This window comes from Lissotriton helveticus, chromosome 9 (genome assembly GCF_964261635.1).
Source record: "Lissotriton helveticus chromosome 9, aLisHel1.1, whole genome shotgun sequence".
NCBI lineage: Eukaryota > Metazoa > Chordata > Amphibia > Caudata > Salamandridae > Lissotriton > Lissotriton helveticus.
Genome location: NC_136070.1, coordinates 270,755,667 through 270,782,387, shown reverse-complemented (window position 1 = coordinate 270,782,387; position 26,721 = coordinate 270,755,667). Strand labels below are relative to the sequence as shown.

The window sequence follows — 26,721 nt, the reverse complement described above, 5'->3', positions numbered from 1 at the left end:
TGTACCTCCATATGCACGAGGAAGAGTCATCCAATGTTTAGAATAATAAATGGGATGTTGCATGACTTATAGCGAACGCGTAAAGCAAGCACAGCTTCCCAGAACGGCCAATCACGGTCTAGACACGCTGGTATTCCGACCCATCCGCTTAACGATGATAACAAACTCTCCCGCAACGGTGGCCCCCTGCTTTCTGGACTAAACCTTCACTTCAGAGCGCTTCCTCTGTGATCATTTTCTTGTAAAGTGCATTTATTAGGAACGTATAAGAAACTACAGCTGAGTGAATGAAACCCTTCCCTGTTGGTGTGTTGTACCTCCTCGAACACGTGTACCTGTTTAGTCTTGTTGTACAGCTACACCCTCTATACAGTTATAACAACACATTCATGGCAATTTAATGTGGGAAATTCCAGCACGAGCATCTCATTTTACCCTAAAGAAAGAATGAAAATTGTCAACATTGTTTAAACAGAACTGTCATTTAATTTCCCAAACAGAGAATAACCTAGGAAACGGTGTCCAGAATGTCTAGAGTCTGGTAATTCCAAATATATGTGCCTAATTGTAGTGGTTGTGGTTTGTACAATCAATTATGTCAAATTGGGCCTGCAAGAGCAAGACTGTATAAAACGGGCAAACACCTACAGGGCGGAAATGCCCCTGGCGAGAACCAGGGTGTCCCATACCCTAGCTCACTGACCACAGTGTGCTAAGACCCTTCTACTTTGATGATAGTTCGGGCGGCCCCCAAAGGAGAGGGCGGTTCACCAGCGCGGTTCCTGTAACTGAAACAAAACAACCATACAAGCCCCGCCCCCTATCAAGTCACCTAATGAATTCTGCCACGAGACTGGGGCAACTGCCCCCTTGCTACCAAGCCAAAACCTGTCAGTCAGGTACGAAAACTGAAATCCAATCCAGTGTCGTTGAAAGGGCGGACAAACCAATGCGAATCCACAGCGACTGAGGCAGTATTACGGAAGTGTCTTGCTACTATAACTGTAAAAGCAAGCTGAGAACGGCCCAAGCACCTGGGCGAGAGAGGAAGAATATCTCATGCCTCGTCCCCTTCCACTTCTACACGGCGTCAAAGTGCCCTAAGGTGCTGAGGAAAAGGCCGCAGTGGGCCTGAAAATAAGACTTCCAAATATCCCTTGAGCACAATGACATACCGTATTGCTTGTGCACAAAAGCACCACATCCTGACGAGATAACTGACCCTCCCCCACTTGCAGAGACTACAGTAACACATCCAACCTAACTGCAGCAAGCTGTGGGTGACGAAGTAATAAACTTCGCTGTGTACTACAAGGGGGATACCCGATCATAGGCAACTACCCCATACAACTGAGAGAGGAGAAAAACACACACGAGTCAATAGACTCGCGCCACGTGAATCAACTATAAGCCATAGACCCCACTTGACTGAGGCAGCATAGACACAGCATTGTTGACACGCACCATTTCCCTGTTCCTCCAGCCAGACACAAAAAGCTTCTCTGCAGTGCTGCCGGAAGCCAAGATGGCCAATAATGAGTGCAGTGAAAGAATCCATGAAAATTCCCAAAGCATCAACGTTCCAGCAAAGCACCGCTGACGCATACCGGAGCCTCCCAGGACCCTGGGCATCACAAAGACAACGCCGGCCCAAACGCTGGCCTGAAAACCAGGTGACTGCAACGATGTCGAGCAAACTATCACCACTACCAATCCTCCCAGCAGCACGCCCCCCCCCCCCCCCCCCGCCGAGAAAATGACCTCCGCTGATATATAAGCCCAGCAAGTGGCACGGGGGAAGGGGTCATAGTACCATCCACGTTAAGCGTGTTGGCGGTGGAGATGAGGTCATAACGGCGCCTGCCTACGGGAGGACAGAACTGGGAACCTCAAAATCAATAGGCAAACGCTCGCTGATTGGGGCAATCATGGGCACTCAATTAACTTCCCATGGTCGTGTACTTATCTGGCACCAGGAAATACGAGAGGGAATGGCTCGCCTGAATGAGCACCGGTAACAATATCATAAGGCCCGGGAGATAAGTAGATTACATTTTCAAATTCCTTTTACAATGGTGCGATAAGACCGGGGTTCTAGGAGCACTTTGCAATGTCACCCCATGCCTAAACCTCCAGGCGCGGGGGAAAAGTGCATTTTCTTAAAAATACCCATGTGTACTTATATATCATGATCACGCTTCCGACGGATAGTGATTCACGCTTCCCAAGCGTGTAAGGAAAAATGAGAATGGCCCCTAACCGGCTACAGCCGACTCCCCGAACGAACCAGGAACCTATAGAACTACAGTCAGAGCTCCCTGCACTGAACGGACACTGTCGTTCCCCTTCAAAATAGAGACTAGCGCTTGATCGCTCGAAGTGCTAGGAGTGCAACATGCGCCCCTGATGCTTTTTCATGGGACACTCGCACGATAGCAAGCTGCTACGAGTCCCCGAAATACCGCATTCGACCACATCCTGCGCGGCAGAGACTCTAGACCTCGGAGAAATCCTGAACTCTTCACCACTCGTCAGCTATGGTACTTAGTGCGCTTCACAAAAAAGGCCATGAAAATTAATTGTGCACAAACGCCTTTGGGTAAAGTCTGCGCTATATAGGAAGCGCCTAAATACATAAAATAAATATAAATAAAGCGATCGCACCAAAAGACAGGAAAACCGGAAGCTGCCGGTAGAAGGGATGGACCACTGACCCAGACAAAATGGCTAGAGGGGAAAGGGGGTTGGGGAGGACGAAAATGGCCGACGAGCTTTCGCGCCATTTCCCCCCATCGCCAAAGACTAGTGGCAAACCTACCGTCTATGTCCACCCCGTTTAACCACCTGATCGCCCCCCGCAGGCGCAAAGTTACCGCACAGAGGTAAGCCGGAAAGCGTAGGCGATGAACCTGATATAGCATTCGAGAGGGTTGGTTCCTGGTGCGTGACACTTACGGGGGGCCCTAGTGATCCACACTATGCGCCAGCTCACCACACACAAACTCGGCCCGCAGAAAACACCGCGAGGAGACGGTACCGATGAGAAAAGGATGTAGTCACGTCTAAAGTTCACATAAATAAAACAAGAGACACCTTACTTCTGCCAAAACTGAACGCTTCCATAAAAGAATCCTTGCGAATATGTTTACAGTTTGCAATGAAGTCTGGAAATAAGTAACATATATAGTTACTTTAACCAATAATGCGATCCGCCCGGGAAACGAACCCGGGAATAGCTGATCTAGCTGATCTGAAGCCTGAGATGTAACCATTGCGCCACTAAAGGTGATGTGTGCGGTGACGCCCAAAACCCCCAATGTGGCGCGTTAAATACATATCACCCGCTGCGGGCCGAGGGAAGACCTAGGCCGGCCAGCGCAAAGGGCACACGCCCCAAAAGGTGAAACAGCCCTCCGCTGCAGAACCTTGCCCCCCCCCCCCTCCCCAAGCATGCCCAACACAGAGGAGGAAGGCCCCCCCCCTTCCCTGCGGAGAAACAGACCCGAGATAGGCCACCGGGCAACCCAGCAAATGGGGGTGCCAGACAAACGCGATGGGGGTGCCAGACAAAGAAGAAGAGAAACCCCCGAGTGCTCCGCCGGCCAAAGAACTAGGCCGGCACAACTAGATAAGCCGTGAAGCGCCCCCCCCCATCGACGCCACTGCTCCCCTAGTCACAACCATACAAGGCAAATTAACGCCGAAGGAAAGCGTTCCCCCACTCACAGAACATTCTGCACAAGACAAGGAACAAGCGCGCCCTCCGCTCGAATGCAACCTAGCGCCTTACATTAGTACAGCACAAAGGTAGCCCACAGCGTGCCCCAGATAAGAGGAAACACATGTGCAGGACACAGTGTAGGGAAATACTGCCAAGCCCGACAGTCCGTCAATACTCATAAGCCTCTGTGCATGCACCCGCCTGAAAGCCCCGCGTACAAAACGGCCGAGCCATAGGCGCAAAAGACCAACAAAATCCGGTATAAAAGCTGGGAAAACTCCCGAGGAGCAGGGCAGGAGCCTCACAAAGGCATCCGGGCCCCCGCTGCCCCTTGCCCTGAACGCGCCGACACACACCTAATCATCCGACTCACCGCAAGAAAGCAAGCCGGCGAAGCACAGCCTCCGACGCCAGACCAGGCCTCTGGACCAGCTTCCAGAGGACACACAAAACGGCGTCAGGGTGAGGGCCGAGGGGACGGCGGCCAAAGAGGCCGCTAGGTGGGCGGGGGAGGAATATATACTCTCCCCCGCCCCCAACAGGCCGGATGTGACGCTCGGGACCCTCCGAGCCTAAACGAGCTGGGCTGCCCCCGTGTGCCATCCTGTGACACTATGGGGGCCGCCCTCTTATGTGTGTCCCCTGCGGGGACGTGTCGGACGGCCCGTCAAATGTGTGAATCAGTCATATTCAAACACTCCAGCTGGCTGGTTTGAAATCATACAGGATTGTAAGTAACAAGACAACTTCATTTAGAGATCCCCCCCTGGGAGGCAGTGTGGTGTCACACTTAGATCAACGTATATTTATCCTATATCAAAACCTGAAATGTCCCCGGAATGTGTAAATTGAATGCCTTGTGTATTAACCTGAGCTCTAAAATAAATGTTTTTAAAACCTTCTGGATAGACTTTCAGATTTATTTTGTCTGCTTTCATGTTGTCGCAGCGATTTCATATACGACAGCCTTTTTTATATGATGTAATTTATGTTATCCCGATCTGTCCCTATAAAAGTCAATGACAACCAGAAGCAAATAAAGAAGTGAATTTGAAAGCAGCAGCTCTTAAACCTTGGCTAGGCCTAAACAAACTGTGAGCAATAAAGAGAGGGCTGGGTGGTGGGAGAGTCTGTACCAGTTTTTGCAGGGAAGTCTAGAAGAAAATCCAAACCCGACTCAGCATTATCCTTGACCTGTTCTGGTTCTTACAGCAGGGTACTGGTTCAGGCAAACAGCGGCAGAAGCACAGAAAACCACATGGTACGAGCTACCTCATGGAGACTTACATTTCTTAGTCGCTGCACGTAGTAGATACTGTACTTTGACTTGTAGCACCGGGGTGGGAAGATAACAGTGCTCCCTTAAGCCACTTGCTCTGTTACTGGAAGATTGTTGCGCATGTTGTATCAAAATCAAATGTTATTATATGCTTGGTTAATAAAAACCATTGCATAAAATACACTGATAAAGTATTAAAACTTGGGAGACAATAAAATAGTCAATCATATGAGTATACATTCTCAATGATGTGGGCCGGTGGGATGCAGTGTATGTAAGGTGCATGATTGCTTGTAAAATTCGTCCGAGGAGCACTCCAGATTAGTGCTGTTGAGTTAATCTTGATGAGTTGACCCCCATGACTGTTTTATGTAGAGATATTCTTTGCAATGTGAGACAAATGTTATCTTCGGCGCATTTAAACTTGCATTGGCCCTGTTTAAACATGCAATTGCTGCACACCGGCAACTACGTACTCCCATAGCATTGAAACAGTGTTGCAGTTTGTCCCTGTGCTTGTTCTGGAATGCTGGGTAGATGCAGATTATGTGCATGATGGTTTCTGGGGCTTGACTGCAGTCTCTGCAGTAGCTGTCGTTTGCTGTTAGAAGCCATTGTGGGCACGGGTCTGAGCTTCGAAACTCTCCTAGACATAGGCGCAGAAATCTTTTTATTGCATTTGCGGGGAAGGACTCTTAAAAAAGATGTAAATCCAGAACAAGTGGCAAAGACAAAAATAATAAGCTATCCTGCGTAATATTAAATACTAGGGGCCAGATGTAGGTAGAATTGATTTACCGATTCCTAATTACCGAATTTTACCGATTCGGTAATTAAGAATCGGTAAATCAGAGGGGTGGAGATGTAGGTATTCCAGATGTGCTGGAATACCAAATCGAAACAATTCGGTATTTACCGATTCGGTAAATACCGAATCGGTAATGCCCATTCATTCCTATGGGCTTTGAAGCCCATAGGAATAAATGGGCATTACCGATTCGGTATTTACCGAATCGGTAAATACCGACTTTCACAAGGGTGCAGGGGGTGTCACTTTGACACCCTCTGGCCCCCCCAAAACAGGCTCGGGTGCCATGTGGCAGGCATACATGCCCTAAGGGCAGGTCTGCCTGTCATATGGCATAGGTGTGCATGCACACATGTGCATGCACACCGGAATCGGTATTTTACCATCAAATTGGATTTGATGGTAAAATACCGATTTCGGTAAGGCTTGTGGGACTCAGAAGAGTCCCACCTACATCTCAGATTTACCGAATCGGTAAAAATACCGATTCGGTATTTTACAGAATCGGTAAATTTACCGAATCTGTAAATTTACCGATTCTGTAAAATAATGCCCCTACATACCATTTCTGAAATACCGGTCGGTAACGGCCGAAAATACCGATTTTCAGCCGTGACCGACCGACCTACATCTGGCCCCAGATCTCTATTAAAACACAGCAGTGAATTCAACCTATTTATAGAGACATAGAGCATTGATCGCCTTTCTTACTGAAACATGGGCTGACACCACTTGTGACATAGATATACAGGTGGCACTACCACAAGGTTTTAACATATATAAGTGCGATAGAAAACACAAGCGAGGCTGAGGGGCAGCAATCATTGTAAGAAAATATTTAACCGCTAGCTGTGAACCATCTATATCCTCTTTGGAGAAACAATCGCATTTTCAATAGAAAGTACTAAACAAACATCCTTCTAGGGTATATTACTCTATAGACCTCCAAACACCAGGAAAGATTTTCCTCAAGAAATAGCGGGTATTCTGGAAAACTTTAGGAACCAATTTTACAGTCCTGGGAGATTTTAATTACCACTTAGAGACAAAGTCGGATTCTGACACTGCTCCACTCCTACAAACCCTCTCAGCATTTGTTCTAGACCAAATTGTTCCTGAACCAACACATCAAGCAGGGCATACTTTGGACAGGATGTTTACTCACAATCCCAACCTAGTCCATATAAAGACCACTCAAGTAGCTTGGACTGACCATAGAGCAATCTTCTTTGATTTACTGCTACCGGAATACAGGGAAATCTGCCTGTCAAAGCAGACCATCTTAATAATACTCTCACAAACATAAATGTAGAGACAGAAAATGATGTGGAGACAGCAGCCAAACAATATAATAAATGGTTGGAACCCGCATCAAATCTAGTAGCACCTGTTAAAATGGTCAAATTAAAGCGACAAAATCCATCAGCTCCCTGGTTCTCCCCAGACCTTAGGAAATGTAAACAGAAGTTCAGGAAACCGGGAAAAATGGAGAGTTTCATATAAAGAGTAAGAAAAGAAAAAATATAACCGTCAATAGCGGTCTACCAAGATAGCATTGCAAAAGCCAAAGTAGCATATTTTACAAATAAGATTGAGGGCGCAAAAGACTCGACTAAAGAGCTAATCACAACACCAAAGCTATGAATGCCAATCAACCCTTTCGTAACGCACTAGCAGATTTCTTCTTAGTGAAAGTAGACACAATTAATAAAAAAAAATTCAGATGATAAACCATGCCGACACGGCCACGGAGGGCAATCATCACCCCTATACAACCAAACCTCTGAAGGAATTTAGTCATCCACCAACAGAGTATATTATAAAGCTATCAAACACTGCTACCTCAGGCTCACCAGATGATCCGTGCCCGCCAAATAGAACAAAATTAGTAGCAGAAATCGCGGCTTTTGACACTGTCAACCATTATCTACTATTAAATCGCCTAATTACGTGGAGGGACACGTCCGGCATGGAACCTACTAAAATCTTGCCAAGCAGATAGGGAGCAAGTAGTGAAGTTAGAGAATTTCACCTCTCACTCGTTCTCCCCGCCTTGAGGAGTCCTACCGGGATACTCACTGAGTCCTACTCTTTTTAACATTTATGTTTCCCCATTAGCAGCCCTGATAAGGAATTTTGGATTTTCGCTCGCATCCTATGCTGATGACACTCAAATTGTTGTCTCCATAGAGAAAAAGGATTGTAGCACTGGAAACAGATTTCAGAATTGCATGATAGCTGTCCATAATTGAATGGATAGAAACTGCCTTAAACTGAACTCGGAAAAAACAGAGGTCCTACTGTTTGAACCAGAATCACATTTTTTGGGGCCCTGCAGTCTGGCCAACTACTATGGGTCCAGTTCCACCTCCAGTGGAAAAGGCACAAAATTTAGGAGTGATTATTGATACCAAACTTAATTTTACAGACAAAGTAAATAAACTCACTTCTTCCACGTTCAACACCCTAAGAATAATTTTAAAAGTCCTACCTTTCATACAGGCTAACCTACAAAAAACCCTAGTTACAGTGTTAGTCCTGTCAAAAATAGATTACTATAACAGTTTGCTTCTGACAACCCCAAAATATAATTTAAACAAACTGCAGGTACTGCAAAACGCCGTGGCCAGACTCCTACTGAAAATCCCAAATCCTGTTCAGTGGCTCAAAATCTAAAAGATCTGCACTGGCTTCCTGTTAAGCACAGAATAACCTTTAAGGTACTTTGCTTAACCTATAAAACAATTCACAATCTGTCCCCGGCTTACCTGAACCACAGTTTCAAACAGTATATTCTAGTTAGGAAACTTAGTTCAGCCACTGCCAACCTATTGGCACAGCCTAGATTTCATAAAGCACGGTGGGGTGGAAAGAGCATTGTGCTGGAAGCATCCACAATATAGAATACACATAATAAAAAATTAATCCAGTCTTCTTTCTTTCAGAAAGGCTGTAAAAACCTGGTTATTCAAATCTTGGTAACTCTTCCAGCAGTATCGATTACGCTCACAGTTGAAACAAAACATCGATTAAACGCCTCAGGGCATCAATGCGCTATATAAATAAAATTAACATAACATAACATTGGAAGACCAGCAAGAACTTAGGTAGGGTTGTGGTGCCAGGGATTTGTATGAATGGATGATGAACCCAGGAGTGCACTTGCTGCGAAAACATGTTTTTGTCTTCAAGAAGTGGTCGTGCGTGCAATTGTTGACCTCCTTTTTTTTAAGAGTTGGTAGGACATTGGAAGGTCCAGCAGACCCATGATTTGCAGATTGGAGTGTAGGTAGTCCTGGTGGGGACAATGACAATGGTTGTTTAAGAGTTCGATCCATTGTCTGTGGTCAAGAGTTCTCTTTGGCAGCTCTCAGTCTGTAGCAGAATTTGACGAAGGCTCCTTGTCATTCTTACTTTAGCTTTATGGGCCCAGACTCCAATCCTATTTGGGCAGGAGATGCATTACGCGGGAGCCGAAAAAGCTGCCTGTACAGATTGAGGTACAGTGTTTCCATCCACTGAGTGTCATGGCCGTGGAGTGCTTCACTGCTGTATGCAATGGTTGGCATTGATTACCTTGATGAACGGCAGGTTGTATTGCAGGCAGCCTTTCACGAGGCCACTCGATCAAGAGCAGAGTGTCTGACATGTCTTTTGAAGCAGCAGGTGAGAAGGCCTACTACTAGGAACGGCAGAGCGTAGCTACCATTGATGCAGCAAGTGCAGTGGCACCAAGGCCCAGAACTCTGAGGCCCCCATTGAGGGTTAATATTTGTTGTATTTTACTACCTCAGCAGCAGTCAAAGGGGCAAATTTCCCAGTCTGTTGTGGCCTATGCGCTGCTGCACAGTAAAGACAACTAAAAAGGGGAATAATGAAAATAAGGGAAAGCGGCGCAGAGGACAAATAGAAAAAGTAAGCATGAGAGACGAAGGTAAGAGGGAAAGAATGCATGAGAAAAAATGGGTAGGAATAAAGAAACGTGGGAAGAGTAAAGAAGGTTGCAAGGAAGTAAACGGGAAAGGAAAAAACAAAGTGATAATTGAAGGGTGTAAGCAAGGATAAGCACAATTGTAAACAAAAAAAAAGGGTGAAAGGATGGGTGTAAGGATTGCTAGGCGAAAGGCAGACGAGTGAAATAATGGCAAAGGGCTAATGAAAGGATGGACAGTAGGATTATTAAACATTTTGATAGGAGGACTGTTGAATTGAAGGATCTGTATATGAATGTGTGATAGGATTGGTGGATGGAAGAAAAATGGTTGGATAGATGGCTGAATATGTGAAGTAATGGACAGATGGATTAATGAATAGATGGAAATTCATAGACCGGAGATGGAAAGGATGGATGAATAGATGGTCGTAGGGAGCACCTCGATGGGGAGGGGGTGGTTTGCCCGTTCACTTTCTGTATGAATATAGGTATGCTTCTTTTTTCAAGTGGCGGAGATTTTAATGTTCTGGATACTCCCTTGTATAGCATGCCTGCTCCTGCTTAAGATATTCAAGATTCACTGTCGGGTGGAGTTTGAATATTTTAAGGGTGGCTGCCAGTAACGTTTGGGGTGCTGAAAGCGGCTTCTAGGAGCAGAAGTCAGCCTTCAGCCTATGGGCGAGTTTCCCTGTCTGTCAATCTGGCTGTGATGCCCACGTCTCCCCGTCAATGTCTCTCAGCCGCAGTACTTCAGTTTCTCAATCTCTTTATAGTCCGGATTGTTTATATGTCTGGAGAAGAGGTGCGAAGGACAGTGGGCGACGGGCATACACAGAACTGCAGTAAGCCAGGCGCAAATGAACTAATTTGTCTGCCTGCAGTCTAGTAGTTACAAATGAACGTACAGGTGTAGTATATTCAAATGGAATTGGAGTGCTTTGCCTACTGTTGTAATCTAAAAGAACACCCTAACCTTCGCATCCAAGAAAAACTCAAGGTTGCAACTCACATGACGGATTCCATGTCTAGAAATATTTAGAGAAATAATAAAAGCAGTACTAAATAAAATTCTGGTTAATGGCGTCAACACAGGGCTATTGAGCCATGACAAACAAATCGCGGATTGTTCCACTGATCAATTTACTCTATGGTATGTGGTGGGGCTATGCAGTGTATAATGTAGTTTCTCACATGCATGAAATAAGGAAGCCAACCTCTGGTTATTTTTGTGTATTACAAGTATACACGCATTTAGGCACTATGGCTTTGTCAATGTTTTTAGGTCGAGGACCGAAGGCTGGCTTGCCAGCCGGAAGTCGGAGATTTAATGTCTTTCAGTAGGGTGCTTAAACCCGCCTCTCTCCTCCATTGGCTGGCTTCCTAAACGGAGGCCAGCCATTGGAGGAGAGAGGCGTCCCTCGGAAGAAGCTCCGTCTCTTTCGGATTCGGGGGTGTACATTTTGCTGTTCTTTCGCCAGTGACGTCATCCGTGGTGGGGGCACATTAACCCCCAACGTGGTCACACCGTTTGTGGGGCTGGAGAGATGTGGGGTGTGTGCGGTGTGCTCACTGCGACCTTTCACTTGCTGACGCGGACTCGTGATGAGGCGTTTATTGTCGTCGCTTCAAACTTCCCGTGGCTCCGTCCTCGCGCGACCCCGCAGCAGCCTCTGGATAATTGGCCCCGGAGATGTTTACCAGACAGATGGTCATGGCTTCGCCCATCAGGAGCTCATCTGGCTAGGAGTGGTGGGGGCACATTAACCCCCCCCCCCCGAGCTGTAGTGTGAAGTATTGGATGAGATGCCGTGCACCGCGAAGTACGTGCAAGCTCCGCCTTTCAACTTCTCTCTGCTCTGCCCAGAGTACAGCGGTAGCTGCATGAACCCTGTGGATGTCGAGCTGTGCCCACGCCGCCATAAAGCTGGTGGGCCTTAGATGGATGACATCCCCCCCCGCCCCCCTGCTTCCCAGCTTATCGCCACCTTTGGGATGTCTTCACAGTGTTGGGGGGCTCCAGGATAAGTTCAGATGTGCCCTGCTTTCTGGGGGCGCCGGGGCGAGTGCTCTATTTGCCAATAATAATATAAAACACAAGTGCAGGGCCCGAGGTTTTCTTGGGAGGCGGTGGACTCCGCACTTGATACGAAGGCTGCCTCGTGTTGCCCCACATCATGTCTCGGGCTCCACCCATCCGACACTTCCTGGCACTTTATCTTGTGAATACCAGGGCTGCCCTGTCCTGATTCCACCTCACGCCTCTTTCTTCCACCCCCTACACTTCCGGTCTCTTTATCTGGTGAACACCAGGGCTATCCTATCCTGCCTTGATTTCCGCTGACTGCTCTTTCTTCCATCACTGACACTTCCTGTCTCTTTACCTCACACTTATAGGTTCGTTTTTCACCCCTGCTTGGCCCCCTTGTTCATGTTTTTCATATCATTCTCCTCCTTATGCTGTCTCGCTTTCTTCTTTCCTCTCTGGATTTGGTAAGAGCTCTAACCCCCTCGTTGCCCCCCTCGCCCCCCACCCACCTCATCCTCCTCTGCCTCCTGTCCCCACCACAGGCTCCACCAGTGTTTTGGGAGCTCAGCTTCAGTAGAAAGCTCTCTGTGGCGCGAGTGAAGAGCTTTTGTTTGTTGTGTTTTATCTGTTGAGGCCTGAAGCCTTGATTGGGAACGGTCTGACTTTGCTTTAGTTAGAATGTGCATTTTTGAGCCCAGCTGGGAGTGGTTGTTGGTCTGGGGGCAAGGTTGGCCCTTTAGTCTTTGCCTCTAGGCGCTTCTAGTAGTCCGTCAGTCAAACCACTTTATTCGATTACTTAAAATCATAAGTATGCTATACATGTACAAACAACATTAAAAAATATTAGTTAAAAATGTATTATACAGGATAAAAATACAGTACAAATTCATTAAAACAACATTAACAATCATATCTAGATTTGAAGCGATTGATTGGAATACATTGTCATAGTATTAAGAGGGTTGGATTTCTTGTGCAGCTTTCAGTCTATCCCTCTTATTTCTTACAGACGCGGCAAGAAAGCTGGCAACACAAAACATAATTACCGGGGATTCCAACAGTTGTAAAAACAATAAAGCAGGTTTACACTGGATAAAATTCATCTTCTTTAGTAATGGAAGGATAAACCTTTTCCTGGCATCACGGTACAAAGGACAAAAAATCATAAAGTGCATGGTGTCTTGGGGAGAGAAATCGTCACATTTACACGGGGCGGCATCTTCAGGTCTACTCCAGCCATCCAGATCCCAAAGTACAGTGTGTATTTGGTTGAGCCGGAATTTTGTCAGTAGCCATCTATGAAAAGAATTTGTCACTATGGACAGATAAGGTGACATCGCTACTGACAATGTAACCAAAGCATGGGCCCTAACCAATGTTTTACCTAGTTCTACTGCTTCCCGCTCTGCCTCCCTTAGCTTAATAAAGTTAAATTTTACCCACTCTAGGTAAGCCTTGCATAAAGATTCAGGATTGGAAAAGATCTTAGGTCGCCCCATATACATGGCTAACATTTTTATGTAAGACAACCACTGGATTTCTTTCCTTTTGTCAAGGTTGATACAGTCCTTTAAGATCTTATGATTTAGGGAAAGGTTCGGATTCAGCCAAATTTGGATCCATATCAGAATGGGGGCTATTTTAATTATGTCTGCTATGTAACCTATCCCCAATTCAAGATGGACAGAGTGGGTAGCTGTAGATTGTGGGAGGCCTAGGAGGGACCGTAGAAATTTGTTTTCCTCTGTTTGGTTGGGGCGGGTTTGGTAAATCCCCATATTGATGCCCCATACCTTGCGATAGATATGGTCTTGGCTTTATAGATTGCCAAAATCGCCTCATAGGGTTTCCCCCTCAGCCTTTTAGCAAAACCTAACACTGCGGCTGAAGAACTTCACACTGCATTTACCTTTATTGAGAGCTGAGGGGACCATGAACCCCTATCATCAAAAACTACTCCCAAATAGGTAAATGCCTTCACTCTGGTGATTACTTCTCCACCACAGTAAAAGGACTTAACTTTATTTTAGAGGCACCCAGTGACATGACATGAGATTTGCCATTATTTACCACCAGATCCAGGCTTTTCATAAAATCCCCAAATGAGTCCAGCAATCTTTGCAGGCCTAGCGGGGTCCTTGCTAAAAGAACAGCGTCATCCGCATATAGGAGCACCGGAACCGGTGTACCTCCCATGCGTGGGATGTCGGCAGTCGCTGTTAACAGGTTGACCTTCAACGAGTTTACATACAGCGTAAACAACATGGGGGCCAAGATGCATCCCTGACGCACCCCTCTACCGGACTTCAAACTTGACGTGCATTTCCCCTCATTCGTCATCCTAATTGAGGCATTTAAGTCTTTGTGCTTGGAAATACACCAAAGGCCGATCAAGGCCCAGCTCCAGGAGCATTGTCCACAGCTTTGACCTATTAACTAGGTCAAGAGCCGTGGACAAGTCCATGAAACCCAGAAAGATAGAGCCCCTAGTCGCCTTTGTGTATTTAGCTATTGTTAAGTGTAGGTTCAGACATTGGTCCTCCGTGCTCCTTCCCGCTCTAAAGCTATACTGGGCATCTGACAGTATGTTATTGTCAGAAGCCCACCCTGTTATCCTTGCTAGAATAACCTTCCCCAGGATTTTTATGGAGGAGTCCAGCAAGGATATAGGCCTATAGCATCTAGGGTCTCCCCTTTGGCCTTTCTTGAACACTGGGATTATTGTTGATCGAGACCAAGATTTAGGGAATCCTACACAGGCCGAGGTATTAAAGACGTTAGTCAAGATATTTGCCCAGTACAACGGGTTTGCCTTATACATATCTGAGGGAACCCCATCAGGGCCAGGAGCCTTTTGTCCTGCTGAGGCTTCAATTGCTTTAACTACTTCTGCTAGATGGAATCTTACTGGCATGACAGGAGGTTCTGAGGCTGGGGCCACGAAGGTTTCTAGCTCTAAATGGCTTCCATATATCTGTTCAAAGTGGCTCAACCAGTCCTCTGCTATATTTACTTCTAAGACATTATTCTGAGAGTTTGAAAACAGGGGCGTATTAATAATAGACCAAAATTTTGCACTATCTTTTAGGGTTGCTTTATCCATAAGCTCAGCCCACGCATCATGTTTAATTTCTTTTTTCCTTTCCTGTACTGCTCTTGTATACTCTCTTCTGAGCTGGGCAACCAGAGCTTTGTTCCTTGGTAGCTCCTGAAGAGCTTTTTTAAGCGATTATGGGATTTGGTGCATTTATGGTCAAACCAGCCCTTTAGCGGTTTATTTTTAGTTGGTCTACTTTTGAGCGTAAGTTCTTTAGCTACTTGGGAGCAAATAACTTCATAAGAGATTATTACCTCCACCCCATTTGAGAGGGGATCTCCACAGATGTTTAGGTCGTGAGCAGCATTAACGATGATGGTGTTAAAGTCCTCTGGGACCACCATGCTCCATTTTAACCTCCTCCCCTGGTCTTTAGCTTTGACTTCCACTGCAGCCAGTGGCGGAACGATTTTGTTTAAAAGAGAAAAACCATTTATCAACTCAATTACCACTGGATTGTGGTCACTAAAAGAAGACGCTATAGCATTATAAAAAATAACATATTTTAAAAGTCCTGAAGAAAGAAATATGTAGTCAATTATTGTTTCACAATCCCTGCCTATATATGTGGCAACACGGGTACTTTTGTCAAAAAACCCTCCTTCAAACAAATCGTTATTTGACAGGAGTGTCTCCAGAGCTTCACCCTTGTTGGAATGCTCAAAATGTTGCGGGGTTGAGAAATCTGGCCCGTCATTATCAATTAATAGACAATTCTGACTACATAAGTGCACATTAAAATCCCCCAACAAAATATATTGGCAGAAAGTGGTTTGCTTTGCATTATAATTGTTTAAAAATTCAGTCAACCAAACCAAATGTTCATTCGGGGAGTCCCCTTGCTGCAAATTATAACAGTTCACTAGGATTATTTTAGTATTATTTGTGAGGTTTAGTTCCAGGATTAGAAAATTATATGAGGCACAGTCTACCATTTTAGCTTTCCCCCTTACATTCACAGATACCAATAGCACAAGTCCCCCCTCTATCTCTCCCGGCTGATGATCTTAGTGCTGGGACAAAATACGAGGTGAATCCATCCATCCAAAAGTCACAGTCCTTATCCCATGTCTCTTGGAGAGCCACAATATCATGTTGCCTAACAAAATTTAACCAGTTGCAGTCCTCTCTCTTGGAACACAAGCCAGCAACGTTCCAGCTTAACATCTTGACCGTTTCCCCATCGGGATTACACATATTTTCGGGGTTACAATGGTTGGCGGGAGGAATCAAATTAAGGTGATCAGGTGCCAGGGAAACCAAACCTGTGAGAGACTCGTCTCTTGATCCCTCACCAGCCTCTTGTCAATCGCACAGATCTAGGCCAGAGAGTACATTGAATCTGTTATGTGTGGCGATGTTAGGCCCATAATTAAAATAGTTCTCTCCACTGGGTCTATGGGATGAACCAGGCGTCTGGGCCAAGGCGGGAGTATGTGGTCTCATTCTCGCGCTAAGTGGGGGCACTCTTGTAAGATGGTTATAAAAGAACCCAAGGGGTCGCACACAGATACTGTTAGCATCGTACGTCATGGAGGCTGCCCTTAACAGAACTGTGGCCACATGTTGTGGGTGTCTAAAATTTACAATTACGCAGTCCCCATTACACGTCTTTCTGGAGGACCCAATCCAGTTTGCCCTTCTAGTTGTTATGATATCAGGGGCAAAATTTATAGGGAAACCACACCTCCTGTTCAACCACGAGACAGTCTTGTTTTTAAGGGAGTCGTGCGATTCCTCAGATGTCTGAGCAGATTGCATATCATGGACAGGAATATTGGTTAAAACCACTACGTAGGGGGTGCACTCCGGAGGAAGGTTTATAAATTTACTTCTCCTTGCCGGATTAACGCTAGCTGTGACATCAGGCCCTGTTGTTGGTCGTGTAACTACACTCACTGTAGTGGTAGGGGCTGGTGTGACTGGGTCAGTTCTAGTTGTATGCTGGGTAGAATGCTGCTGGTTTTCAACTCGAACTACCTGCTCTGACCCTCCTATGCCCTTCTCCACCTGTTTAGTGCTGTCAGCCATTGATAAATGTTTAGACAGCAGCCCTCCTAACCTTTTTACTTCGGCCGTGACACTGTCGAGTTTGCGCACTAGGGGTTGTACGTACTGTTCTAATTTCGCTTCAAACTTGGCTTCCAGAGAGCGAAGTAGTTCAGAAAATTGATCTGGACTTACTGTGTTACTAACCACATTGCTTGCGTCCTGTACTTTAATAGACTCTTCAGTGTTGTTCTGCGCTAGTAAGGGGGTATCTACCCTTTTTTTAGAATGCCCCCCCCCCTTTTATTTTGTTGTTTCCTGCAATTTCTAACAGGTCTAGTAATAGGCAGTGCTTCTTCATTATCATTGCTTGCTATATTTAAGCCTACTACTGGGGGCTCAATGTGAACCTGGGCTACCACCGTGGTTATCCCAGTGAGATCCAATTCAGGGGTAGCAATATCTGGCGGGATCTCCAAGTGGATAAGAGCATCTTGGGTAGAATTGGGAGGACTACCCCTCCCCAGAGAGGCCCTCCTATCATTGTTGATTTTGTTTACCATCTTCACCAGGCAATTATCAATAGGACCTACCCCGATGTGAATTTCTCCTTAGAGCCACTTGGCATGGTTTATTCTATAACCTAAGATAATAATACTGGGGTGAAAAAAACAACCGAATATGTATCCGATACGGTACAAACAGATATCTAACAATATTTTAGGTCGACACTTTATCAGATACAAGTGACCTTAAACTCCGAGGGACCAAACACAAAATTGGCCAGGGTATGTGGCCCAGCCCTGCCTCTTCCTGTCTATGACTATCATAGACTGTCCCGCCCTTGTCCCGGGCTTCGCCCGGGCTGCTCCCGCGGGCTCCCGCGAAGCGGAGGAAGAAGGTGTTTTTAAAGCGCCTCCTGGCGCGTTCGTGGCGTTGGCGGCTTCCGGCCGCATTGCAGGCTGGAGCCTGCAGTCCCTGGTGACAGTGCTCTCCCCCGCACAGCGGCCGCAGAGCGAGATGGTCAGCTGCGGCAGCGGGAGGAGAGCAGGGAGACACGGGCCAGGCCAAGCAGCCCAGAGCACAAAAGACTCGACCTCCGGGTCAGGAGGACCCCCGCAAGGCAGGCAAAATAACTGCAGGGCAACCAACGTTGCCGACAGGGTCCCCCAGCTCCACCGAGGAAGAAGGTGTTTTTAAAGCGCCTCCTGGTGCGTTGGTGGCTTCCGGCCGCGTTGCAGGCTGGAGCCTGCAGTCCCTGGTGACAGCGCTCTCCCCCGCACAGCGGCCGCAGAGCGAGATGAAGGTAAGCTGCGGCAGCGGGAGGAGAGCAGGGAGACACAGGCCAGGTCAAGCAGCCCAGAGCAGAAAAGACTCTACCTCCGGGTCAGAAGGCCCCCCCGCAAGGCAGGTAAAATAACTGCAGGGCAACCAACGTTGCCGACAGTTGGGAGTGGTTGTTGGTCTGGGGGCAAGGTTGGCCCTTTAGTCTTTGCCTCTAGGCGCTTCTAGAGTTTGCCCTCTGGGAGCTGGCAGAGGCTGGCCTTGGGCCCAGAATCCGCTCCCTGCTAGTTGTGTTTATGTTGTGACCAGTATTATGTGTTCTTATCATTGTTTACATGGCCCCTGATTGCACTCCTTTTTCTTGCCTCTGCTCCCCTGATTGTGCCATTTTTCTTGCCTTTGCTCCCCTAAATGTGCCATTTTTCTTGCCTCTGCCCCCCTGATTGTGCCATTTTTCTTGCCTCTGCTCCCCTGTTTGTGCCGTTTTTTGTGCCTTCTGTCCCCTGATTGTGCCGTTTTTCGTGCCCCTACCCCCCTAAATTGTGCTCGTTTTCTTGCCTTCTGCCCCCTGATTGCACTCGTTTTTCTTGCCTTCTGCCCCCTGATTGCACTCGTTTTTCTTGCCTTCTGCCCCTTGATTGCACTCGTTTTTTTCTTGCCTTCTGCCCCCTGATTGCACTCGTTTTTCTTGCCTCTGCTCCCCTAATTGTGCCATTTTTCTTGCCTCTGCCCCCCGATTGTGCTATTGGCAATGTAAATGACAATGCCATTTATTTTTTTTGTAGGTGGCTCTATGGGTGGGTGGCTCTGTCTGTGTGAGGGTGGCTCTGTGTAGGGTGTAGCTATTGGCATTGTAAATGAGTGCCATTTATTTAACGATTAAGCTATGGGCAATGTAAATGACAATGCCATTTATTGATGATTTAAAAAAAAAAAAATTCATGAGCAATGCCAATAGCTCTACCTTTAATGATGCCAAGACCATTGCATTGTAAATGCTTGTTTCAAGTTCTGACTTGAAAGTCCAGCACATGGTGGATATATAAAAAAAAGAAAAACCTCTTAACAGCCCAACTCCCGCCTAAAGTGAGCTCACTGCTCACAGTTGGCACCAGCGAAGCCCCAAGGGTTGCTTAGAGCACTGAACAGGCTCCAGGTCAGAGTATTAGCACTCAGGACTTAAGTAAGGCCAGTTCACTTCGTCTCAATGTGACCTTAATTCCATGCAGTTTTATTTGCATGTACAGTGTGGCCATTTGGAGCTGATCATAGGTCACATGGAGTGTTGGCAGCTATCAGCAGAGGACTTTTGGGCATATTTGTGATGGTTTTGCATCGCCCTTGCTTCACGCAAGGAGGCACAATGGTGACGCAAAACCTAAGTCGTAATTATCAAGCCACGTGCGTGGCTCTGCATGGCTTGATAAATCTGGAGTAACTCATTGCAGCTAAATCACTGTGTTGCGTTACTCTGCCCCAGGTAGGCGTCCCATGGGTGGAGCTTGGGTGTTCCCACGCATCCACCCATGGGTTTTGGCGCATTCCCAGATTCACCATTACTGGTAAACCTGGGAATGTATTAAAACGCTACAACTCTCCAGAGGACACTTAGGGCCAGATGTAGGTAGGCAAATACCGGTCGGTAATGGCCGAAATTCGGTAGATGTAGGTGGGCATTTTACTGATTCGGTAATTTAACGAATCGGTATTTTAAGGAATCGGTAAATTACCGCTTCCTTAAAAAACCGAATCGGTAAATTACCGATTTTGCTATGTAGGGAGCACTCAAATTAGTGCTTTTCCCCTTTTAGGATTCGTTATTTACCACCAACTACAAGTTGGTGGTAAATAATGAAAACCTTGGAAAAAGCATTTTTTTTGCTTTTCCAACAGTGAACGTTTAATAATACTGCTCCTTTAACTCCACTGCATACTCCTTTATGAACAAAGTCTACTCTGCTCTCAGGCAAGATGTCACTTTGTTTTAGCTTTTCTGCATGTTTAACATGTGTGAGCGCTCTGAAGTGACCTGTTAGTATTATATAACCCCCTAGACAAATACATGAATCTAATTAATGTTGTGTGCCCAGCAATCATAGATTCTGTTACTAGCAAAATCCCTCCCACAAGCTGAAGAGTACTCACTTAAGGGCTCGTGCATTATATGTCGAGTAAATTCATATCCTAAGACAAAATTCCAGTCCTGGATCAGACTCAAGACTGGCAGAATGTTGCAATGGAAATGGATTTACAAAGACCTGAATTATGCAAGTTCAGGTTTGTGGGCATTTCACGCTGCTATACGTGCGAAAATGGGTGCTCTCAACAATATTAAAGGTTCTTGATATTTTTATAACCATTGCAGGTGTTATATCATCCTGAAAACGGACTGTAATGTAATTCCATTAAGTGGGTTTCAAGTATGCAAGTGAGGAGAAAAGACCCATATTTTAATGATGGAATGAAAGGGCTTGTGGAGGAACAAATAGTTGTGCAAATACACGTGTGCTATATTATTGTATGGAGAATTACATTTTCTATCCGATAAAAGTTTGGTTGCATAAATGCCAGTTCTCCTTGATAACTAGTCGTATTTTTTTTAGGCACACTCCTCTTCCAGAATAGTAGGAGTAATCCCATAGGAAAAAGTGTTCTTTTTTTTGTGTATTGAACACATTTCTTTTCAATGGGTGTGTTTGTAGGATGGTCAACAGCACTGACGCCAAAGGAAGAAGGTGGAGATTGCAGTAAATCTTGCAACATTGTTAAGATAACGGTGTACTCACCAAAAAAATGTTAGTGGCTTCCAGAAGATTTCAGACTTAGGGGAGCGTGAAAAATGAGGTTCTACATTGATTTTGATTTTTTAAATTCCTCTTTGTTTCTAATCAATGCAGATACCACCACCTGGAGCAGCATCACCTCGGCTTCCTTGAATGGAGTTCCACGGGCCGGGCATGCTATGGTCAATCTCTCAAGTGCCCGTCAAACTGAATCCAACCAAGAGCAACTGGATCGGACTGGCCTCTGTAACGTGTTGGTCTTCGGGGGATCAGACCACGCAGGGACATTTTACAAGGACACTACCAGGATCCAACTGGACTTGAACGAAGACACCAGCCAGGTTCACTGAGGGTCCCAATCACGTCAGGTTCTTCCAGGGGCAACCATTTGAAACCTCTGCTGAACTGACTGACCTGGAAAAAAGAAAATCACTGTCTATGAGCGAGGGTCAACAAGGCATAACTGGAAAATATAGTAATGAGGAGAAAATTGTGTGTGTGGCAACGAGAACAGTGGTCCTGAAATTTACAGCAGTGGGGCAAGGTGTCCGAAACCACCGGGCATAGTTCATCCTTAAGACAGAAGGAGGGAGAGGTCACCGGTCCCAGTAATACAAAGCAGCACAGTGTTCATCACTCACCATAGGATGCAGATCTAATGAGTACCCGGGAGCTTGGTCCTGTGGCAAATGAGAGTTGCGAGCAGCATATCTGCACGTAAAAAAGTATTTTTTTAATAACAATTAGCGGGACAAGAGTTTCTTCACTGTCGATGCATTCATAAAGCACTGTATTTGTAATGTGTTTGGGTCTCCATAGTCTTAGGACAGGAGCTCCTGAAGGTTAGGGGGCTTTTCAGTAGCACTTAAAATGATGCATCTCATCTGTGGCCAGAAGGATTGGGAAGGACAAGCATGCTTCTGGGTGCAGATAGTGCCAGCTTGACACTTCATAGCTCACTGTAACGCGAACTCTATACTATCATTGGCCACTACTGTTTTATCTGCAAGAGCCGAATAGCTTGCGCTTTGTGCTAGCCACCCCACTGTTTTTTAAAGAGGTTAAATGGTGGATGCAAAACTGAAGAACAAAAAATTATAATAATAAAGGAGTATGATAACTAACCTTTCAATAGCCAGTCTAGAAGTACTTGAATTTTTTATAGGCCGCTCTACCTCTAGTCGTGATGTGCTGCTGCTGCCGCCGCCGCCTCCTACAGAGGTTCGCCTCTTGTATTCTTTAACTCATTAATATGTTGTGGATTTGAGGAGGCCAGCGACATTATTTTTTTAAGATTGGACTTAGAGTGAGGGGCATTGGGAATAAGATGACTATTTTAAATGCAAAACATTTTTATGGGCTACTGTCATTTCAATGTGACTGGTTTGGTAATATTTTTGCCTTTTACTCTTTCTGCCTGATTCACTTTAAATAAGTACGAGTGTCACTGAAATACCGGGTTGACTACAAGGATGCGTGTTTCTGTGCACCCTGTGGAATACGTTAAATAAATGACGAAATAAAGTATATTTCCTGGAATATATTTTCGAAGCAGTGAAAGACCATTTACTCAAAGTTCTGTTAGTCCACAAAATAGAAAAGTATTTGTGATACAGCTCAGTCTACTGGAGCAATTGCGGTGTGGGTGTAAATAGATCGTGTCAACGCGGGTTCGTAAAGGCTAATCTTGGCATGAGTTGGGGCAATTTCTAGCAAATGCATGAGTCTTTGTGCCTGGTGTATTTAGGATTGGAACTACTCATTTATAAGGCGAACTTTATGAAGCACCACCCAAAAGGTTTACGTGCTCTGTTACTATGTGCATACATTAAGACACCAATGAAGGGCATTGTTTTCATTACTACTGAAGTGTGTAATTTTACTCTGATTTTTTATTTTAAAGAAAAGTTTTAGGCTGGCTCTATGAAGGGAAAGAGATGGTAAAACTGCTTGAAAAGAAATAGATTTAAATATGCAGAGTTAATTCTCAACCATTTTTACACACCAGTGTGTTGCATAATTGTGCAAAACATTAAACGGTAAGCGTAATTTACTTATTCTGATTCACAGAATGAGGATTAGTGGATGTTTAAATCTGTAAACTATCCTTACAGTGGTGTAAAACCCACCAGTATTCTGGACTTTCCACTGTTGTATATTCAGGGTTTGGAGCGAGACAGGATGCTGGCAGCTGGAAATCGTGTAAATGCCCACCAAGTTGTAACTCTGGGTATTCAAGTAAAGCAATGCACTTACACACTAACAAGAATTCCAAAGAAGGTACGAGAACGTGTGTAAATGGGCATTGAAAGGTTTCCCAGGCGCTCTTCATTGAGGGGACATAGTGGAAGGATATTTTCAAAACATTTTGTAGGAAAATGCACATTTATGTCAGTTGAGTAAATGTGCAGAAGGAAGTGTACTAGAAATCGGACTGCCTTTTTTTCCTGGGTGCACTTTACAAAATGTTTGTGAATTCCACGAAAGTTGGAAATCTACTCTATATATAGAAAGACACTCATAAGTAGTAACTCTGGAATATTGTACTTTTATTTCTTTTGAATCAGTTTGTGTAGCGCCTCGAGAGGCAAAGTGGTAAATGGAAGATTTTAGAGGACAATAAAGGGCGGTTTAGTCTTTATATTGCACCTGCTCGTCTTCATACTTAATTGGTGACTTTACCGTACGGAAGACAACGGCGTGATGTGATGATTTGGCTTCCTTCCAGAGGTACTCTCCAGCATCTGTGAGAACTTGACCATCTGCTGCCATAAACTAAAGCCTGACCACTCTCCTGTGTTCAACGTTTCACTGCAGTCTTGATTGTCAAGCATCTGCATGGGACCTAGTTGAGTAAATCAGAAGTTACCATGATGGATGTGCGGCATTGCATTGTAACTTCCTGATCGTCCATGCAGGGCCGGCTCTAGGCTCACGGATGCCCTGAGCAGGGAGTGTAGGTAGGGGGCCCGAGGCCGCCAAATCCCTGCCAGGGGCCGCCACGCAAATATGTATCTAAGGATATATATATTGGCGTGGCGGCCCCTGGGGTTTGGCGGCCCTGTGCAGGTGCACAGCATGCACATGCCTTAGGCCGGCCCTGGTCCATGTGCTGCCTCTGTGATCACCAGTGCCCCCTGTGAGGGTACCCTCTGGCTGCCTTCTGTAACTGACCTTCTCACTGACCCCATTTGTGGGTTTTGATGCTTCATCACCGTGCCAGCCTCTTTTTGTTATGACAAACCTTATCTCTATGGACATTGTATTCATCATTGCCAGCTTTTGCAAGGTCTACCTTTTTAGGTCTCGCACCTGGCGACGCAGCGCAAAGCGCTGTCGCCAGCGAGATCTTTTGTTGCTGACTTGCCTCGGAAGTGGGACAGGAGATGGCACGCGCAGTGGCGATTTGAGCTTGTGCACACGCATGTACACCCATGCGGTGTGCACATCTCCTGTCCCCCTTCCGTCCTCACGGCGTTATATTAACTTTCAGGCTAAAAAACAAACCGACTTGTGTTTTTTAATAAAAGCTTGCATGTCAATTGCAAGCAAACCTATACCTCCTTGCAAGTGTAGCCGCTTTAAAAACCCTGCCCTTATCTCATCCCCGCATGTTCCTGGTTGGGCCCTTACCTTAGTTGTTGCTTCGTTGGCAGCCAGCAGCTCCACAATCTCTACAGCGGCATCTGCCTCTCCCTTGTGTGTAGTTTTTGGGCATGGTGGTGCAGCAGTCCTCTCCAGCCAAGTCTCAGTTCGTGGCTATCGCGTCACATCGCCATTCCCCAGCGCACCCAGACAGCCAATGTGCACGCTCAAGGCGTCTTCTTTGGCTATCTCAGCGCGTCCGGACAGGCAATGTGCGCGTATGGCTTGTGACATTTGAACCCAGCGCGCGCATGGCACACGTTCACTTCCCTACCTCGCACACAGCAGATGGAGCTGCCCAAAGAGCAATGTCAGACGCGCTGAGATGGCCAGAGAAGACACGCCCTGAGCGGGCACATTGGCTGTCCGGGTGCGCTAGGGAATGGCGACTGAGTAAGCAGGGCTGTAGAAGGTAGTGGTTCTCTCTCTGTCTCCTTGTCTCTCTGTCTCTCTGTCTCTCTGTCTCTCTGTCTCTCTGTCTCTCTGCCTCTCTGCCTCTCTGCCTCTCTGCCTCTCTGCCTCTCTGCCTCTCTGCCTCTCTGCCTCTCTGCCTCTCTGCCTCTCTGTATCTCTCTCTCTCTCTGCCTCTCTCTCTGCCTCTCTGCCTCTCTCTCTGCCTCTCTGCCTCTCTGCCTCTCTCTCTCTCTCTCTGCCTCTCTCTCTGCCTCTCTCTCTCTCTCTCTCTCTCTCTGCGCCTCTCTCTCTCTCTCTCTCTGCCTCTCTCTCTGCCTCTCTCTGCCTCTCTGCCTCTCTGCCTCTCTGCCTCTCTCTCTGCGCCTCTCTCTCTGCGCCTCTCTCTCTGCCTCTCTCTCTCTGCCTCTCTCTCTCTCTGCCTCTCTCTCTCTCTGCCTCTCTCTCTCTCTGCCTCTCTCTCTCTCTGCCTCTCTCTCTCTCTGCCTCTCTCTCTCTCTGCCTCTCTCTCTCTCTCTGCCTCTCTCTCTCTCTCTGCCTCTCTCTCTCTCTGCCTCTCTCTCTCTCTGCCTCTCTCTCTCTCTCTCTGCCTCTCTCTCTCTCTCTCTGCCTCTCTCTCTCTCTCTCTCTCTCTCTGCCTCTCTCTCTCTCTCTCTCTGCTCTCTCTCTCTCTCTCTCTCTCTCTCTGCCTCTCTCTCTCTCTCTCTCTCTCTCTGCCTCTCTCTCTGCAACACTGAACTTTCTCCGACGGTCAGCGACTGAGCATGCAGGGATACGGCCTGTGCCTGTGATTACTGTGGATACGTTGAAAGCTAGTGTCAGGATTTGTGTGCACACTGGTATGAGAGTTTGCGTTCATGTGTTGTCATCTAATCCTTGCATCACGCAGTCATTCTATTTTTCCAGTGTTAACTGCCACTTTTAGCCAACTGTAACAGCTTTTTTTTGTGAGGGACTTGGGCTGTCTGCTGATTTTACATTTGCTTCTGTCAAGGTGAATTTAGTTTTGACCTTCGGTCAAAGGTGGCCCCATGATGGGCTGATCTCATTAAAATCACCTGGCCGACAACGGTTTAGATGGACACTGAACACAGTATTTTTTTTGTCTTATTGTGAAAGTGCCACCCATCAGATTTAGTCCCATGGCATTGGTTAGTAGTAATAAGAATTCACAGATTCTTTTTTTGTTTAAAAATAGCCCGTCGAGCGGCGTGGCTAGCGTTCAGCCAAGATGGCCGCAACCTAGCGCAGCTCTGTGACCAAAGAGCCTTCATCTCGAAATCCGCTCATTTTTCCGAGTAACTGCAGCTACCAAAATCACAGGCAAAGATGCGGGATGACCTCCGGTGTTCAACGCCCTAAGTAGTTTCGCTGTACTTGGAAACCCCGTGAAACGGCACCATGTTAAAGATTTCGGCCTGTTTTGGCGCCAGGAGCCGGGGACTAAAGTTGCAGCGGGTCCGGCGGGACTCCGAGACCATTCGGCAGGCCATCGCACAAACTCGGGCTGCAGCAGAGTGAACACACGCGACTACGGGGAGCAAACAAGCGGATACCAAGATCCGAAAAGCGCAGAACTGCACACAGCAAGTAGAAATAAGGCGGGTACCAGAGAAACACCCTGGGAAGTGCCGGCGGGGAAGTTGGGGTCTCCGCTGGTAAAGAGGCCCACGTTGCCAACACCGGAGCATCCCGAGTTAAACATCGGGCATTGAGAGCCGGGTCCTGCAGACCCCTGCGGTGG

The 26,721-nt window shown here is 46.5% G+C and overlaps 1 protein-coding gene across 9 annotated transcripts in view; it reads left to right on the top strand.

Annotated features, from left to right (window-relative positions):
- The window catches only part of LOC144782717 (uncharacterized), a 163,076-nt gene extending 140,606 nt beyond the window's left edge, over positions 1-22,470 (top strand). For 7 of the 9 annotated variants that reach the window (XM_078662040.1, XM_078662044.1, XM_078662046.1 and 4 more), the window contains one exon: positions 21,036-21,545. In XM_078662040.1, the coding sequence (XP_078518166.1) occupies positions 21,036-21,271 (236 nt within the window). In that variant the 3' untranslated portion in view covers positions 21,272-21,545. Of the gene's footprint in view, positions 1-21,035 lie in introns of all 9 variants that reach the window. The other 2 variants (XM_078662039.1, XM_078662047.1) reach the window with 2 other exon arrangements.
- Positions 22,471-26,721: the final 4,251 nt, after the last annotated feature.